Genomic DNA, 20,645 nt, shown 5'->3' on the forward strand with positions numbered 1-20,645 from the left:
CACATTTCAAGAAATGTATTAAAATTTAATCACCAGGGAAGGATTAGAAATCGACAATACAGAAGAAATATCAATGTTTTATCGTGCAATATTTTGTTTATTTACTTTAAAGTAATTGACATGAGATTGGTAATTGTTTTTTCTAGGCATTTTAGAAATGATTTACTATACTGCACTTCAGGGGACCAGATGATAAACTGATGCCATCCAAAGAGGTCAACAGAGCACTGAAGCAGAACAAAAGCCATGGACATGTTCATCCAACCCCCAAGGCCTCCAACTGCACAGCCCCGATATAGGGGAATGTAAGAGTCATTTCGATGGGTACACAGAAAGGAGTGCTTGAGGGGAGAGAAGAAAACTAAAATATGTTGATCAAATAAATGCTAATCATAATGTTACAGCTGCCACTTACTTACAAACTATAGTATTATCCTACCAAATATAGCACAACCTTGCTCTAGCAGCAATTCACAAGGGCCGATTCTTTTAAATTAATGTTTAAACCGCTTTCATGTGTATTTTCTACAACCAAACAGATATGCAGTTCACTTGGGATATGCCAAACCACAAAAAAGGCTTATGTCAGACAAGAACATGAGTAGCTTCCTTCAAGTAGACTCATGGTTTTGTCCAGCAAAATCAATTATATGGCCATAAAAAATAACCTATTTCTCATCATCTACTACTACAACTCGTTAGACAATGAGCAAATAAGGGTAAAGGCAGAACAAGCAATGTTGGGAGTTGTGCCTGCTGCTGTATTCTTGCTACAAATGTAACATTCATGAAAGCACCAGTCCATTTTCAATTAATTGCAACATTTTCATAACATAAAGGCATTACGAGGTAAAATGAAGGGAGTAAAAATAAATATAAAAAGGTATTTTGATAGCAAGTCAATATGTCCAAAAATTTACCATTTGCTATTGCCCTTGGTCAGACAGTTGTTGAAATGTATCTTTTGTCCACACTTTTTTTGTAGCACAATAAGCAAAACTGGGTTCAGATACTGCACCAAGCATCACAGGGAAAGATATTTTGCTGCATCCAAACCCTTATATTCTTGTGATCTCCTGGTGTCAAACTCAAAACTTTTTACACATTAAGGATTTAGAACAATCCCTAAACTGATTTTTGCAATTGATACATTCATATTTTATTTACAACTAACATCTGAGAGTAAAGGGGTTTAAAAATTGCCATTAAAATTTATTTTGGAAAGTAAAAACCCATAAACTAAGCAATCATTGCAATTCAAATAAAATAAAAACAGCATAGCAAACATTTAATGGGGGTGAAGCAGAAAGATATTTAGTTAAGGTATCCACGACAGGTGGCAGCTCCACATTTGCAGGCTATCCTCCCTCTTTTCTTGGCAGGGCTCATATCAATAGAATCTGTACTGAGGTCACCATAACCTAGAATTTATAAGAAAAAAAGTTCAGGAATATGCCAGTAATTTTTCAGGATTAATTTAAACATAGGCAATCTTTCCTCTAAACTATGTGTACACAATGTTATTTGCAAATACTGTAGAGAACATTTTGTACTTATTCTCTTCTTTGGTGAGCACAGTTTTTTTTAACTGCAGTTTTTTATTGAAATGATTATGCAATCTAATACAAAAAATAAAATTCAATAAAGTAAAATCAACAATAAAATCATACTGGTGTCTTGTGATTCTTGTACAAACTGTCCATAATTTTTTTTTTTAAGTTTTGAACATTTAAGACAACTAAAAACATGATAGGAAAGGGTTATCAAGCAAAAGGATCAGGGTACAAAGAAGTGAAAAGTGTAATACATATGGATCATTACGTCTAGCACAATTGGTTAACTAACTTATAATGTGTATAAAGTTAATCAGATATCCTAAATTGTACCCAATATTCTAATATTATTAATTTTAATATTAATAATATTCTAATATTCCTTTTAATTTCCCCTCATCAAGACACCGTTACCTTTCATTTGGTAATCAAATGTAAGTTCTTCTCCGGCCTTGATATTCCTTGTTGAAAATAACGCTATACGCGGAAGACGTACATCAAGATTATCAATGAAGACATTAAAAACCTGAAGATTTGGATCACACTATGGAACAAAAAGAGGTTTTACTTAGCAATATAATGTAGAACTTTTCATCAACCACATGCATACACAAGCCTCTTTATCATCATAACCAATTCATTATTTTTAAAAGTGATTTCCTTTTTCTGTGTAGTAATAAAACAGTACCTTGTACTTGATCCAAACTAAGATATCATTAGTCCTATTTGGCTTATTAAGGGGTCGATTTATCAAGGGTCAAAGAGAAAATTAAATTTTTGAATTCTACTGTTCACCACCTTTAATCTGCAGAATTGCTGTTTTATCCTATGGAAGATGTCCTGGGATCAATTTGGAGTTGTTTGCAGCATTCCTGACATTCAAGTTTTTTACAGAGAAAAAACTCAAATCAAGTTTAAAAGCTCGAATGTAATTCGATTCAAATTTTTGGGTCAATCCTATTCACCAGAGTTTAAAAAATTTGAATTTTTGAGCTCATGCAAGTTTATGGGAGTTTTAAAAGAACTCGAAATCCGACCCTTGATAAATCTGCCCTTTAACGTTTACATGATTTTCTAGTAAAATTTAGGTATGAAGGTCCAAATAAAGATCCATTATCCCGAAAACCCCAGGTCCCGAGCATTCTGAAAAACAGGCCCTATACTTGTATTTGCAGTTTAGACTACGAATGCCAGGCTATTGGCTCAACTTAGAATCTGCATTTTGGGCTTAACAAAAGCGAGGAAGTGCATTAAAAAATATGTAGACTGTTTCTGCAGCCGACACTCTGGGCCTTCAAAAAGAGCTGTTGAGTTGAAGCATACCTAGCAGTATTAACTGTCTAAATCTGCTAATAACTCAGAAACCATTAAAAACAGAAAATGAACGTAAATTGTACTAAGAGCAGTATTCTTGAGTAAAGCTTACATCAATTTACTTTTTTGACTTTAAGTTTTCATTAAGACCAGCATATGCATAAGACATGGGTGGCATTCATAAGGTATGCATTTCTGGATAATATTTAATTGCTGGAATGACAGAAATGAATGGGGAGCTAGAGATGGTATCTGGGGCAAGAGGGATAGAAATATTTACCATACCAGATGTTACCACAATTACATAGAATGAGTTTTGTTGCTCTTGCTTAGAAATTGTTGTCTGGTCTGTGTATTCTTTCCACCACATTTAGACTGGCACAGAACCACTACAAGATTTAAACTTTCCATTCCATTTCACTTTCAGCTATAAAAGGAAGGTGTCTGCTTACACTGTGATTCACAAAATGTGAGACGTTCCCATATCGAGCTGCATCCACTGTAAACTCATCTGCTTCATAGTCTAAATCAAATAGATATGTGATTCCTTTGCTGTCATACTGTTGGCCCCGTCTCTCTGCCTCCTCACTTGTTATTACCTGAGTGGGAGAAAAAAAAAAAAGCATTAAAATATTTTTCAGTGCTAGATGCTGCCTAGGTTAACAGCTCCCCAACAACACCCCATTTATGTCTCCGATTTCATCAATCTCTTGCTTTTTAGTGACTGTACCTAATATATTAATCGGATGTGATGCATTGTTCTGTTCATTAAAGGTTCAAAGGACAAAGAAATATGGTGTAGTGAAGAGCAGTCTTCCAATATACTAATCTGCATATTAGGCCATCTGTCAGTCCAGTTAAAATCTGTCCAGCCTCAAAGTACCAGAGTAATCATAGCCAAAAACCATGGTTATGGTTTTTCAAAGTTATTTAAAATTGTATTTAAAAGCAGCATTAGCATTCCCCTTGCTATTCATTGCCCTGCAGATCTGACCTGATTGAAGCAGCAAGGACAGACAGGTACTGCGTACGAGCAGTTACATTTACCAATAAATATACTGAGCATGTCAAATTATGCCCTTTAACTTTGGAGTGGATTCTACCTGCTGATTTCAGAAACAGTGACAGATACTATTTTACACAGTGTGGGTAAGCACCGTTAACTGGTGTAAAGAGTAATATTTTATTTCTGCAGTAGCTAGCAGTTATGCAATAACCACTGTACTGCATACAATCAGTCTTTTTTATAAAGTCGGGGCCTGCATAAATCTCAAGCATCTCACAATAGGAGATGATTTATAGTAGGGATGCACGGAGTCCAGGATTCGGCCTTTTTCAGCAGGATTCGTCTGAACCCTAATCCTAATTTGCATATACAAATTTGGGGCAGGGAGGGAAATCGTGTGACAAGGAAGTAAAAAATATTTTCCCATTCCCATATGCAAATTAGGATTCGGATTGTGTTCAGCATTCAGCCGAATCTTTTGAGAAGGATTCGGGGGTTCGGCTGAATCCAAAATAGTGGATTCGGTGCATCCCTATTTTATAGCCATAGCATTGTTAGCAGGTAAATAGTACCTGTAGGCTATATGAAGGCATTGATTTCCACTTAGACCACTTTTGGCTGCAAGATGGACTTTGAGAACACTAATCAACATTTCGGCCTTGGAGACAGGGCATTTTGGCGTAATTTCTGTTTCAAAAGGTTTGGTTCACCTTTAAGTTAACTTTTAGTATGTTATAGAATGGCCAATTTTAAAGGGGTTGCTCACCTTCCAAACACTTTTTTCAGTTCAGTTTTCAGATTGTTCCCCAGAAATAAAGACTTTTTTCATTTACTTTCTATTATTTATTTTTTACTGTTTTTCCAAAGTTTAAAGTTGAATGTTCCTGTCTATTGTTTGTCTGGCAGTACAGTACACTCTGAACTGTTACAATTTTGCAACATTTAGTTGATATGTTTCGCAGCAGCATCTCTGGAGTATTAGCAACTATTGTATCAATTCTAACAGCTGCCTGTAATGAAAACCAGAGATTCTGCTCAGCAGGGACAAAGATAAGAAATGTATCAACTAAATGTATCAATTTGGAATAATTTACAGGGTCAACCATACATTGATTTAAATAAGAGACTGGAATATGAACAGGAGAGGCCCCAATAGAAAGATGAGTAAGAAAAAGTAGCAATAACAATATATGTGTAGCCTTACAGACCATTTGTTTTTTAGAAGGGGTCTTTGAAAGCTGCAAAGAGTCAGAAGAAAAAGGCAAATAACTAAAAATCTATAAAAAAATAAAATGATGAAAACCAATTCAAAAGTTTCATAAAATTGCCATTCTATAACATACTAGAAGTTACCTTAAAGGTGAACCACCCCTTTAAAGGGGTGGTTCACCTTCAAATAACTAGTTGTTTTCAGATAGATCACCAGAAATAACTTTTTCGAATTACGTTCTATTTTCACCTTCTAAAGCAGCTCTGGAAGGGGAGGGGGGGGGGTCTTCGACCCTGTAAAAAGCTAAATAACTCAAAAACCTTAAATAATAAAAAATTAAAACCAATTGCAACTGTCTCAGAATATCACTCTCTAGTCTACATCATACTAAAAGTTATCTAAAAAGGTGAACCACCCCTTTAAGAAACTTTTCAACTGGTCTTTATTTTTTATGGTATTTTAATTATTTGCCTTCTTCCTCTGACTCTTTCCAGCTTTCCAATGGGGGTCAGTGACCCAATCTAAAAACAAAAACAAATGCTCTGTAAGGCTACAAATATATTGTTATTGTACTTTGTATTACTCGTCTTTCAATTCAGGCCTTCTCTTACATATTCCAGTCGCTTATCATTTCAGTGCATGGTTGCTCGGGTAATCTGGACCCTAGCAACCAGATTGCTGAAACTGCAAACTGGAGAGTTGCTGAATAAAAGGCTAAATAACTCACATACTGCAAATACAAAATGAAAAATTGCAAATTGTCTCAGAATATCACGCTCTACATCATGCTAAACGTTAATTTTAAGGTGAACAACCCCTTTAATGAGAGCGAATGTTGTGAAAGGCTCAATTGGAAAGGTGCACTTTGACATCATTGCCTTGAGTGCAAAAGTAATATGGCACAGCACTAAATAGAGAAGTTTTGGCAGCAAAAATCATTTCCACATAAGAAAAATAAAGGGAAGCATTTTTTCCCCAAAGGACATAAGTGAAATTTGCCCTGTTTGAAAGCCAGTCCTGCCGTGCCAGTTCTGTGTAATAACGGCGCCAACGTCCTGAGACAATGAAAAAAAATTGACTAATGTGATGTGAATTGTAGGGATCATATTGCTCTAGTTTCATATCGGACTTGTGGGTTGCAGGCCTACAGGGTTGGTTCACCTATATAAAGAATTCTGCAAGGATACTTACTTGTAAATACTTACAGGTAGCTATCTTGGGCATATTTATAGGAAATGTTCTTAAAAGTCATCACAACATTCAGTAGCAAAACTACTTCTTTATTGCGTCTGTAGTATTTAATTAGCAAAATAACATCTTTCCACTTTTAGGAACCTTACCTATATTTTTGAATAGCTAGCTCTGAATATGATTCCTGTCCTTCACACCTGAGCCCCACCCACAGGTACAGAGCAGAGCGGAAGACAAAAACACAAGGCACAGCTTCAGAACATTGATGGGTAGAAAAGGATATGCTCTGCAAAAATAAAGGTAAAGTTTCTACATGGGGGGGAAAAAGAAAAAAAAGAGATAAAAGCATAAATAGCTTATACCACTGAATGAAGTGATGACTTAATGTGTGAGACCACATCATAAAAGAACTAATAAATGAAAACAGTGGTATAGAAAAAGACCATTATAGCAATATCACAACATCAGTAGTTGCACACAAAGCCTTTAGTCAAGATAAGGTAGAAATGCATGAGTACTGGTTCCCAGTAAACAATATAATGTGAAAAAAACATGGTGGGCTCATGTCCAAGAATTGCTGCAACACAGACATCTGGAGTAGTGATCTGATGCAAACAGGTTTAAAGAACAGATTATTTTAACAATATCTTACAAAGTAGTACAGGTATGGGATCTGTAATCCAGAAAGCTGCACATTTTTAAAATGATCATCTCCTATAGACTATTTTATCCAAATCTTTAAAAATCCTTACCCCTTTCTTCAACGATAAAACATTACCATGTACTTGATCCACTCTGAGCTATACTTAGTCCTTATTGGAAAAAAAACAGCCTATTGGGTGTATTTAATGTTTACATGATTTTCTAGTAGACTTAATGTATGAAGATCCAAATTACAGAAAGATCCATAATCTGGGAAAACCCCAGGTCCGAAACATTCTGAACAACAGGTCCCATACTTGTATATCAAGTCCATAGTTTTAAAGCTACTTGAAAATGTAACCACAAAGTTCCCTCTCTGACCCTTTTTGTTCTCTGTTTGTTGTGACACTTGTAACAATGCAGGAGATATCAGCTGATTAACACAATCGGAGCAGAACCTAATTCTACCCTAAGTCACATATCAAGAAATCATGAGAGATGGTTATGGGGAGCTACAAGGGACACTGATCTTTACTGCTCAAAAGATCTGTGTTGGCCATGGAATGGTACAGAAGCCCAAAACATACACATGAAGCATTTCTAGCGAATTATTTGACATTTACTTCAATTTTAAAATCTAATACACTGGTAGGGAAGCAAATGCAATGCACATATGGAGTCTCCCTACCATATATACTAGGCAGTGTTGTATTGTCTGGTTTTTTTTTGCATATTTAGCTTGGAGATCCCTGGGTATGTGGCACAGAAATGGTTGGATTAATTTTGGGTGTATGGTGTGCATCTCTGCATTTAATACATACCTCACCAACATATTCCATCACAAAACTATTTTTCTTTATTTTTTGGAGTGTCTTCACACCCCAACCTCGGCCATTGTCTGTCCTAAAGATGCATAAAGAATAGGGTGGCCCCTTTTGCACCACCCTGTTAGGACAATCCGGACCACATTTGCATCTTGAATTGCATTCAAAAATTGGTCTTCCTGGTGGGATTTTTAACTGTTTGTGTTCATTATATGCAAAAAGGACTCCTGCTTCTGTGGGACAACATTTGCCGTTAAAGCAGTCCGAGCAGTCACAGCCAACAATGGCTTCACCCAATGTGTTAACTCCAGGAGAGGCCTTATAATCATTGATATAGTAAAAGTCTATAGGAGGACCCTCTAAATCAACAGCATTTTCAACAAAAAGTGTACCACTATGGGATTTTTTCCTGTTCAGCTCTTCTTCCCAGCGCCGTAGAGCAATCCTTTGTTTAGCCTTTTTGACTATATAGTCAGAAAGAGAAGGGTCCAAAGACTTAATATTATTTTTTATGACCCCTTTTTTATTTGGTTTAAGTGCATATAAATACTTATAAAGGTCGCTGTAAAACTGTTTTAGAAGTGTTGGACATTTCAAGTTTTTTGTAGGCTCCCATGAATTACAAGACTCTGGCCATCCCTTCCACTTCACAAGGAATTTTTCCACACCCTAAAAAATAAAAAATAAATGCTTTTACCAATTTGATGAAACACAAACATCTTCAAAGAAAGAGTAACAGTAGAAGCATTAAATGGACTACACAAGTGACAGTGATCAGGCAACTATTTACACTGTGTGCATCTCACCAATATTGAAAAGGACTGCACAGGCATAAGAAAATGCCAGGTCTCCTGCATTTCTCAGTCAGTTAACATTCCATATGCACTGAGGTCTCTGACTGACAAGAATTTACAATCAGTTAACCAATATATCATTCAGTGATGCCCCAACACACTGAGCTTTGATGGGTCAGTCTAGCTAAAACTGAATTAGCTGACAGGCAATGCTAATATACCAAATTCGATCATTTTTCCCCTGGGCCAGTGTCTTTTTTTTTTGTTGTTGATAAAAATACACCATTGCGAGTGGAGCAGATAACTCTAAAAGTTTGATCTTAGTTTGCAGAAAGAGAAGTTTAAAAGACAGATACATCTTCAAAGTACTCTATAAGGCCATATGTGTGCAGACAGCTGCCTGTCCAATATCTTATTATGAAGCCAAAATATAGTAATAAAAATCTAAATACAGTACAATCCCAATTTCACACACATTACATGTTTAAAATGTAAATGATGCAGTTTTTTTAATGGCCCCATAAAGGCAGGTAGTGTCTTTTTAACAGTTTACCGAAACTTTTGATGTCATCCCATGTTAAGTGTAAAATCAGGGTTCTACTCTAATATAAAGGCCCTACAACTTCTACACTTCTAGGAAGACTTTACACTAGATGCTACAACAGTGCTGGTGTGCTTTGCGTCCATTCAGTCATAAAAGCATTAGAGTGGTAAGGCTGTTCACAATCAACTTTCAAAGGTATCTAATTTTAGGTCAGGGCCCCATGCCAGCTAAAGTTCCCCCACTAACATGTTGGCAAACAAGTTCTGCACAGACGGGGGGGGGGGGGGGGGGGGGATGCGCCCTGATATTTCGGCCAGATAGTATATTGTTTAGAAAGAAGAGGACATAAAGTACAGTATGGAGTGTATATTGAAAACTAGTACTTAATATTACATTTAAGAATATTTGTGAGAAAAATAGCAGCTGCATAGACATTATTTTGTCAAAACCCTGAATATATATACAGCTTACCTTTTCAATCCTGTAGTCACATAGATATTCGACTTCATAATTATTTAGATTTTTCCTGGTAATTCCAATGTTTGTACAAGTGAGCATTTCTTTTCTGCATAACTCCTGCAACGTTTCAATGGAAGCAAGGCATGGTACACACCAAGCTGTAGGAATAAACAACATCATGTTATATATTATCAACTATCGTGTTTGTCAGAGCTTTACAAAATAAATTAATTAAAAACAAAGAGAATGCCTCATGGGTGACCATTGCAAAGCGCAACTATCTGGTTGTACCTTGCTGAATGTAAAATATAACCCACTTTTTGACATAAGCTCATTCAATTTGGCTTATGTCAAACAACAAAAAGTGCATAAATACTAGATCAGACAGGGTTTATGCACCTTTTCAACATAAGCTTTTCTACAGAAGTTGTTTTCTTTGCCTTGCTAAGATTTTTTTTTTATTCAAGTCACTTTGCTAATCAAGTGCAATGGCACACAGCCGAGAACCAAGAACACCTATAACCGAAAATTGGTTGGGACAAATTTCCTGAATTGACCTGAAAACTCTATACAGAGATAAAAAAACGTGTTTCAAATGAAATGTCAGACCTCAGTGGCCTGTATGCTATGTTAACAGACAGCAAGAACCTCAGCAATAAACCATTTAACATCTGAATATACGGTACTTCAAAATCTACATTTTTTTCTCAAACAATGCTACTTAATATTATTCATTCTTGTCAGTAAGCACAAGCTTTATTGTTTTCTTATTATCCACATGTATTCATAAAATGCCAACATAATCTTCAGTGCTGTACAATTAATGGGTGCATACATTAAATACAGATTTACATACAGAAACAACAAATACAAGAAGTAAAGAGGACCCTGCCCAAAAGAGCTTACAATCTAAGTAGAAGGGGTTAAGATGTAAGGTATGGGAATGGACAATACCAGGTGAGAGATGTAGAACTAAGTGTTGGCAGCATACAGTGATGACAGTAATCCTCTCTCAAGAAATGTGTTTTAAGAGCGATCAGGAGACAAACAAAATGTAAGGAGGGAATTAAATAGAAGGAGTGCACCTTTTGGAAGTTGGAAAGTAGGAGTAGAACAGGCAGTTTGATATCTAGCGGCGAGTTCAGTGATGTAGAGTGGGGCTATGTACTGCTTTGAATGTGAGGATTATTAGTTTGCATTGGCTTCTGCTACCATTCAGAATTACTTTCAGAGACTGGCAGAATGGCATGACAGAGGAGAGGTTGGTTTCTGCCAATTTACTGCACATGCTCTGTGTTCCTGTGATACTGTATATACAGAATACAAATATCAAGATATAAGGATGATATTACATGGCACTTCTAAAAATTAAAACAATTAGCATCAGAATTTAATAACCAGCCCTGTAGCATTAGCTTCTATGACATGCCAGCCTGATTATATGCTTCATGATTTGCGACAACCCCTACACTTAGCTTCTCAACAGCAGCCCAGAGTACACAGAGCACTGTCCACTTGGACAAACTTGAAGACGGGAAGCACCTGTGACAACTGAAGTATTTGAAATATTTCTAGCAAAATTAATTTACAAGTTCTATTAATGTATAGATATATTGTAAAACACACTTTCATGAGAACAGACTTACTGATGTATATTCCTACAAAAGGTTTATACAGGACAGCCAGCTTAAAGCTTGAAATTCCAGTTTATGTGTTGAACTAGATACACAAACCAGAAAGCAGGTTTATGAACCAGTTTCATTAAACTAGGAACACGTGATATGGCCTTTAGCATCCCTAGAGTTTGATTGGAAAAAAAGGAAAAATTGTGAGAGCACTCCATGGCTAAATAAAAATGTACTAAAATACATTGGAAGTGCTACTGATCTGGCCAAATCAGCCTCCCGGCATAAGAGCATTACCTGAAAAATAAGTTCAGCAGCTATGCTGCAGGCCAGGCTTCCATGTGGTTGTAGCACCCCCATACCTGTCTCTTTAAATGGTGGAACAATGCCTTTGGAAATGGGTGTTGGTCTGGGCAGTTTCTCTCTCTTAAAAGCCGCAAGCGGGGGCGGATTAATCTCATGGAACCAATGCTGGGGTCTAGGTTATCTCTCCCCTTTGAAAGCTAATGGCGGGGGAGGACTAAGCCCTATGATGAAAACCAATGCCCAGGTCGGGAGACCTTATTTTTCAGGTAATGCTCTTATGCCGGGAGGCTTTAGCATTTGAAATTATGACCAGAGGTAAATAGTTAGGGACCGCCATATGGGTTTTACCTTGACGTGGTATGGTGGCTTATCAATCTTATGATCATCATTTTGTAACTAAAAAACCCCGTCTTTGTAAATACATGCATCTGCATAGATTACTGATATGACAGGGGACCAGGGAATGTGCATTGATCAATTTTTCTTCTTTTTTTCTGTCTGATTGGAAAAAAACAATTCAGACTGGCAGCTATAAATCAGATTAAAGACATTGCTAAATGTTTATTACAGTACATGTGTTGATATTCTGAACCTGTGTTTTTTGACTTTCAGTCTACCTTTCAAAACAGTGCCATGGCTAGGGTTATCAGAACCATTGTAACCAGAATGGCCCGACTACCATGTTATAGCATGGCAACTGTTCTGAAACAAAATGGCTAGCCATTCAGACTAATTTCCAGAACCCACCAGCACACCCTGGCCTCTCCAGCATAAGTTGGCCCGGTGCACAGTCAGAAGGGATGGGCAACCCCAATTGTAGTCAGCGTAATAAAAGAAAAACTGGCACTCAGAGCTCGATGCATGCGGGCAAAGCCCTGCGTGTTTATTACAATGTAACGTTTTCGGGGGCGGGCCCCTTCGTCTTTGTCTCTGACGAAGGGGCCCGCCCCCGAAACGTTACATTGTAATAAATACGCAGGGCTTTGCCCGCATGCATCGAGCTCTGAGTGCCAGTTTTTCTTTTATTACGCTAGCCATTCAGACTACTCAGATAATTTGGCCTGTCGATGACTCTCATACACCATCATATATGTTAATTACTTTAAAAACACAAAATTTTTGGTGTTACCTAAAAGTTTTGTTTTTAGAAACAGAATTGCTTCTGTCATATCCTCCTTCATAGAAGCTCTTAAATTGCATTTGATTATTTTCAGTGCTTGTATTTAAATGTATTAGGAGTTGTAAAATTTTTGGCTACTGCAACTCCAGATTCCCAAAATTACTTCCGACTCCACAGCTCTACATCCCAGGCTATTATCTCTTGAACAGAATAGACCTGACAATGCATAACTACTCAGTAACAAACCCTGCCATAACACCAAACCAACTAAAAAAGACACAAGCTACCACAATTCCATTTACACACAAACAGCCAGCACAATTGCTTATTTTACAACAAAGCTCTGCACCACACTTTTTCAAAATTTTCCACATAATATCCTCCTTCTATTTCTCTTACTATTCCCTCATCTTCCCATCACAATTTACATTCATCGGCCTTTATCCAAGGGCAAGGTAACAAGTGGCATTTTTAAAAACATGCAGCAAACGTAAATACGCACAAAATGAAGCCATACTGAAAATAATGGAATACATACTATAGCAATTCCTGTGGGGCCCTTGCAAGCCATCGGCCAAGCAATACTAATATTTGCGTTTTTCAGCAGAAATGCCAATACGTCACGGGAACGCCATATTATTGAATATTGGGATCAGCAGGTTTGGAAACACACTCCGATAAAACATGCAGCGTATTTTCAATAAGGTGGCCAAAAAGATGGATTGCACATTTACGTATTTGCGACTTTGTATGTAGCGACCTAATTACATTGCATATTGATGATTAGTACGTATACATTTTGCATGTAAATTTCTTTTCCACTTGGCTTTTTTTCACAAAAGTTTACTAAAATTCTTCCTCGTGGAATTGTGGGGAATGAGAAAAAGCAAAAATGCATGTTGGGAAAAGAAAACTACAGGCTGAAAAATGCATATCATGTTTGTGTGGTTTCAATGGCATATTTAATTGTGCATTTTTGAAAACACAATGTAAAAACGCCACATGTGACTATGCCCTATGGCTGTTATGAAATAGCCAGCATTGAAAATGCCAGTGCCCCAATGTGTGCTGTAATCAACATGAATGCCATCCACATGTTACGGCTTCTTCAACATCATGAAGGCTATTGACATCTTCAAATGGTTCAAGGGACCTCTGCCATTGGCTTCTACATGACCACGACAGATTTTAGATGGTGTATTTTCAGATTCTAGTTATATCCAGGATGGGGTATAATAAATCTCGAAAAAGTTGAGTTCTTTGAAAAAAAAAAAAAAAACTCGAAAAACTCAAGTTTTTTTTTTTAATCCGAAAATGTGAATTTTGACCAAAAAGAAAACCTTGAATTTTCGTGGAAAACACAACTTGGACCTTAATAAATCTGCCCCTTAATGTAGAACAGATGCCTAAAAGCCTTTGGCATGGAGCAGTGCACAAACCTCCTGAAGGTGAGGGTGTGGCATTGAGGAGCCAGTCTAGAAAGCAGCTAATGAACACCTCTGCAAAACAATTTTGAAGCAAAGCTATACAAAGAGTGTCTTATTGGTGCTGTTGCCAGCCTATCCCTCAGGCAACACACACAGCAATTCTACATGATGGTAAATGTAATTAAAAGAACATTCTGTGAAAATTACATTTTATATTTGACTTTGAATGTTTCTCACTCTATGGAGTCCTTGTGTTATGAATATTGCATTCTGATTCCAAATGCAGGCTGTTTGTAAAGACATAAGATATCCTAGACAGTAAATGTTTTCACTTTTAAAATGCATGGCAAAACAAAAGCTAAACAAAAAGTGACTGATCAATATTGTCATGGAACACCACTGTGTACATCATACAAAAATTTATTACAAAAAAACAGTAATGCTATTATGTTTTTTAATTATATTTAAAGAACTAAACCCCAAAAAAAATGAATATGGTTAAAAATGCCATATTTTACATACCTAATTTATTGTACCAACCTAAAATTTCAGGATCTCAATAGCAGCAATAATCCAGGACTTGTCAAAAGGGGGTCACCATCTTGGAAAGTGTCCACGACACTCACATGCTCAGTGGGCTCGGAGAGATGTTGACAAGCTAAGCTTAGGGGTCGTCACAATTAATCAAACAAAAAAATGAGGTTGGCCTGTAATATAAGCTGATGCTACAAAGCCTATTAAATTAAATTCTGATGCTAGTTGCACTGGTTTCTGAGCGGACGTGTAATAATTATCTTAATTACTAATCAACCTAATAGTTTAACATTTCTATTCTATATTTGCAGTATATTCTGAGTTGGTCCCTAAACTCAGGTTAGTGACAGCAGCACAGAGCATGTGCAGTGAATCAGCAGAAAAGATGGGGAGCTACTGGGGCATCTTTGGATGCACAGATCTTCCCTGCTAAAAGGTTGTGGTTCCCCTTGGCTGGTGCAGAAGTCCAAAACATTTCTACTCTACTTTTTTAGTTAGGCTTTAGTTCTCCTTTAACATTTGCATCTGTTGATCTAGCACATATAAAACTATTTATTTGTAGTTCTGGTATTAAAAACACTAATCGGCACAGCTCTTTATCTGTTATGTAAATGTGCCCTACTGCCAAATTTCAGCCGAATGGCTGCCTCGTGGCAACACGTGCAACAAATCGTAATTAAATAAATTGTAGTAGGGCTTTGAATCAAACATTTTTTTCATCAGTGTAGGTAATATTTAACAGACACCAAAATCGTGTCATTACTTGACCTTAAAGGTTAATGGTCCCAATTTGTATTGCCACAGTGCCTTGGGTGATGTGTACTGCTTATGTTAACAAAAGTATTTTCAACAAAGATATTTATAGGGATGCACCCAATACACTATTTTGGATTCAGCCGAACGATTTCCCTCCCCACACCTAATTTGCATATTCAAATTAGGATTCGGTTCAGCCAGACAGAAAGATTCAGCCGAATCCAAATCCTGCTGAAAAAGGCTGAATCCTGAACCGAATCCTGTATTCAGTGCATCCCGAATTGTTTACAACTGATAATTGAAGCATACGCCATAGCTACCGTATGCAAAGGGTAGAGTGAGTTTTGGCTCTGCTGCTCTCAGTCTGTCTATTTTTTTTTCAGGCTGAGAGAAGCAGATCCGCTCAGTGCCCCATTTCCATTGATTTGAATAAGATCTGCTTGGATGCAGTCACATGCAGTGTAGGTCAGCCTAAAGGTGGCCATAGACGTAACAATTATGATCTTTCTTGGAAAAGATCTTTCCAAGAAAGATCGTTCGTTTCAATACACACGTGTAGAGCTGAATCGTCAGATATACAGGTAGATATACGGGAATAAACAATAGAATTTTACCTATATCTGACGATTCAGCACTAACAATGGCCGATGTTTGGGTCCCTTCAAAGGCACCCGATCAAAATTTTCCATCCAGCCCGATCGACAAGCCGACCGATATCCAAGTCTTCTGCCGATATCGGTCGGCTCTTTTTCCACCATACACGCAACGAATATCGGACGAAAATTCGTTTTGTACGATATTATCTGTGCGTCTATGGCCACCTTAAATATGCTAAAGCAGGCTTTTTCAGGCCAATCTTCTTGTGACTGCATGCAAGCAGATCTTATTGAAATCAATGAAGATGTGAATCAATGCTAGGGAAACACACACAGAGCAAATTTACCTGAAGTTATGTAAAGTACCTTAGCCGTATATTTTCCCCCCACTAGCAATTCTCATGTTAGCTGGTAGGAAAGCATTTGGGAGGAGATTCGTTGTGGGGCGACTAGTATCCTCATGTGTTACCCTACAACTCACAATACACAAACAGATTTTAGCTGTAGATTCAGTCCTGGATAATAGGTCCCATACCTGTATAATTTAGCCGAGTACATGGGTGGCCAAATCAGGCAAAAGTCCCCTTGCTTGACAGCCTCACCAAACAAATAGATCTTTATGTGCATGGCCAGTTTAAGAGCTACCCACAATAGTATTTAAAAAAAAATGGAAGTGGAAGGAAGTGAGGCAACTAACATCCACGTGCTGTTAGTTTGAAAAATTAACACAATCCAACGCAATAAGGACGTTTATGCACAACCTGCTGTTTTGGAGGCAATGGTAAGGTAAACAACAGGAATTCACTGAATGACCAGTCTTAGCTTTTCAGGGAATGGTTGGTGCGATTAATAGCCAAATATACAGAGTTCCCATTTGGGCCCATGCAGATCCATAACAAAATAGATGCACACTCCAATGGGAGTTTTAGATGAGATGAATATGTATGTATAAAACAATTGGTTTGATATGCGCTTCCGTTTATAGAATGAAGTACACCAACTTTTGTGTCCCCCAAATGTCTCAAAAGTTCCCTGTATTCTACAGGAATCCGGAGCCAAAAGATTTGTCCCGATATTGCGTTCACAACTGGCGATCGCTTCTTGTCTTTAAAATAAAAGAAGAGACAAAACGCAACAATGTGAAATATCGTAAGAGCCGGTATCAGGGCCCTGCTTAGTTAGTACTCACAGGATTTCCCAGACACGGAGATCGCAAAGATAGTGAGCGCAACATACCGTGAAGAGAGCAGCAACACCGCTTGGAGGAACGGGTTGAGCCTTGCCACACTGCGGATCGGTTTCTATCTGTAGCCGTGTCTGGGAAATCCTGTGAGTACTAACTAAGCAGGGCCCTGATACCGGCTCTTACGATATTTCACATTGTTGCGTTTTGTCTCTTCTTTTATTTTAAAGACAAGAAGAGATCGCCAGTTGTGAACGCAATATCGGGACAAATCTTTTGGCTCCGGATTCCTGTAGAATACAGGGAACTTTTGAGACATTTGGGGGACACAAAAGTTGGTGTACTTTATTCTATAAACGGAAGCGCATATCAAACCAATTGTTTTAATCTTTTAGGGACGGAATCCCTTTGTACTTTGCGCATCCAGTGTTTTATTTTATTTTTGTGCAAGATCTATACTACTGAATATGTATGTATGTCTATAATCACCAATTCAGTATACAACCAAGCATTTTGATCCTCTTTGGGTCTTCAGCGAGAATTGCTGCAAACACTTTAATAAATAGGGAAGCAATCATAACATAAATAAACATAAATAAAAGGCTGCTAGTAATGCTGGGACAGTGGGCAATTGGGCATGACCTGCATATCTGCCAGGACAACATGCCTAGAAGTCATTGCAGCAAGTGCAGCAGCAGCAGTTATGAAACAAGCAGGCTTTCTGGGCAGTGTGCAGTAATGCTTTGGTGTTACAGCTGTGCACTTCTACAATATACATTACAGTCTGATGTTAATCCCATTGGCTCCTTACAGTGGGCCGAATATTCACTAAACTGCATGTTTGGGGAAAGGATAATAAAGAACTAAACTCTATGCGGGCCATAAAAGTCTCTTTGAGGGACACATAAGGGCCACTATTGGGAGAGTCTTAGACACATGCAGTAGTTTTAAGCAGCTCACAGTTGCTCCATTCAAGGCACAGCCCTAGAGCGGAGTTCAACCTTCCAGCACCAAACGGCCACTGAAGCTGTAAGTGTGACAGAGCGAGTACAAACTGCAGTTCCGGATAGAAGATGCGCTCAATAAACATCAGGCTTGTGTCATGAGGCTAAATCCAACACTCATTACTGCGCACTAAGTAAAGTTGTGGGCAGCTGAGGAGCGGAGCGATTTCTCCGCTTATGAGGAAAAGAAACAAGTGCCATTGTTCAATACACTGCGGAAAGGCAGAAACACTGCACCTACGTAAAAGACCCCCACCATCGTTTCCGCGTTATTTGCTCATAACTTCAATGACCATATTGTATACTCCTAGCAAAACACTCACCTCCACGCGCTGCAGCCATCTTGTACCGCCGCTAGTCACTCAAACTTACATCTCGTGACGTCAGAGAAGCGGAGACGAGTTCCTAGTGCAAGCCACGCCCACGGCCGCCCTTTCTCTGTACAAAAAGACCCGTCGGCTTCTTGAGCCATGCCCCCTTACGTCACAAGTAGGTGTTGCGTTCTGAAGCGAGCGGTTAACTTGAATATATTCTGTTTGCCGCCAAACTGGTTTCCTGTTTGCAATTTTATCAACAGCAAGCCTGCCCCAATGCCGAGGCGAATACACTGATATAGTTCAGAAGTCTTTTACATCTATATCTGCCATAATAGGTCACATTATTGTTGCATTTAGTTACATTTTAATCTTATAAACATAAATCCAAATCCTCTGATGTTTTAGGTCTTCCCCAATCCAGCTCAGCCATACTCAGCTGCCTCCATCACCATCAATAACCAGGGTGGACTAATGTTAGCCCACTGGTCAGCTGGACATTGGGCCTTGACAACAAATAAAATCTGGCCCCAATGAAAAAACATGATCAACAAAAACTCTACCCATTACACACTCTGCCATGGTACCTGCCACTCACTGCAGTACCCTTTAAAATTGGAATGTAATAGCTTGTGAAAAGCTTTGTAAGAAGAAGTGCCACTTTTCCAAAGAAATCAGAATAAAAAGACCTGTTGTTATTTAGTGTAACACTATCAATCCATATAACAATATGTTCCCAAGTGCTTTAAATGTGACTTTATTATATGGAATTTTTTTTCTATATCTCACTAGTTCTTTGCCACATTCACTGGTCCCCTTTCAGTTGTGGTCCTTCTGAGTTTCCACTGTGCTGCAGTTTTGCCTGCACGATATGGGGCTATAGCATTGGTCTTTTTATTCTGACCCCCTGTGCCCTCTGATGGCGGTCCTGAACTCCCAAGTCACCCCCAATGTTGCCAGTTTGGAAAAGCCCTGTCTAATTATGGTCACATTTTTATTAATTGATCCCCCAGGGCTACCCTGTCCAGTGACGGGGGGGCTGGTGTGCTCTTGATACGTCACTGAGCATATCAGCTCCAACCCACACGCCTCCCACCGACTGCTCTCGCACGAACATTTAAGGTACAAGAGCAGCCAGGGAGAGGAGATTTTTATGCTAACCACAGAGGAAGCCAACCCTGAAGTCTGCCTCTCCCTGTTGCTTCCTATATAGTTATGCAAATGTTTGCCCTCGTTGCAGCTGGACTGTCTATACCAGGGGTCCCTGACCATTCATAATGATTAGCCACATTCAAATGTAAAAAGAATTAGAGAGCAACACATGCATGACAAAAGTTCCTAGGGATGCCAAATAAGGGCTGTGATTGACTATTTGGTCATCCCTGTATGGACTGGCAGTCCACAGGAGGCTTTATCTGGCAGTAAATATGTTTTTTGTGCAACTAAAATTTACCTACAAGTCTGGAATTCTAAAAGAAGCACCTGCTTTGAGGCCACTGAGAGCAACATCCAAGGGGTTGATAAGAAACATGTTGCTCACAAGCCACTGACTGGAAATCACTGGTCATGCAAAAAAATTGTATCTTGCCCCCACTGCATAAAATTGCATTTGATCTGTGGAACATGAAAAATTGTGGGTCACTGTATATTATGTATGCATTCTGGGTCACACACAACTCCCTCTAACCACTATAGAGGAGGCTGGATGGTAAGAAACCACTATACAGCAGATTTTAGGCATATTTCAGATAAAATGATTGTCCTGTAAATCAGGCCCATGTTATCACACTTACTTAGATCCATCCAAGGTCATTTAATAAAAGTCTGCACAGGTCCATTCAAATGCCACTCCCTGCCTTGGGTTCACATACCAATGCTCCAGTTTCCATACCAATTTTACTTAGCATTGAGGCAACATTCCACAAACGTTCCACAAATATGCCCTCTGTCCTAGTATCTGTGACTCCAGTGTTTTCTGGGCTTAATGAATCCAGAAATCGTAACCCATTCTCATCTACAGTCTATAAATAATATACAGCACGACTCCCAACTGTCCAGATTTCAGAGGGACAGGCCCTCTTTTGACAGCTCAACCCGCAGTCCCTCGTTTGTACTGGAAAGTCCTGATTTTCTCTGCACTGAACAGCCAGAAAAAGAAAAAATGTTTCTAACTTAATTGGCTTTTGGCAGAGAGCCCAGAACAGTCACAGATGCAGATAAGATACTTTTGTAACAATTTTGAG

At 38.3% G+C, this 20,645-nt stretch overlaps 2 protein-coding genes across 4 annotated transcripts in view; one reads left to right on the forward strand and one right to left on the reverse strand.

Moving 5' to 3' along the window:
• suv39h2.L (suppressor of variegation 3-9 homolog 2 L homeolog) lies at positions 1 to 18,548 on the reverse strand. Of its 3 annotated transcripts, NM_001097868.1 has the most exon segments (6): positions 1 to 1,421; positions 1,968 to 2,097; positions 3,320 to 3,466; positions 7,738 to 8,409; positions 9,550 to 9,695; positions 18,412 to 18,442. In NM_001097868.1, coding segments are annotated over 6 exon segments (1,221 nt in total). In that variant the 5' UTR covers positions 18,431 to 18,442; the 3' UTR covers positions 1 to 1,314.
• cdnf.L (cerebral dopamine neurotrophic factor L homeolog) overlaps positions 18,483 to 20,645 on the forward strand; it is a 16,983-nt gene continuing 14,820 nt past the window's right edge. Inside the window, exon 1 of the mRNA XM_018252712.2 lies at positions 18,483 to 18,577. Within this exon, the coding sequence (XP_018108201.1) occupies positions 18,559 to 18,577 (19 nt within the window). The 5' untranslated portion in view covers positions 18,483 to 18,558. The remainder of the gene's footprint in view (positions 18,578 to 20,645) is intronic.

Source organism: Xenopus laevis, chromosome 3L, assembly GCF_017654675.1.
Source record: "Xenopus laevis strain J_2021 chromosome 3L, Xenopus_laevis_v10.1, whole genome shotgun sequence".
Taxonomy (NCBI): Eukaryota; Metazoa; Chordata; class Amphibia; order Anura; family Pipidae; genus Xenopus; species Xenopus laevis.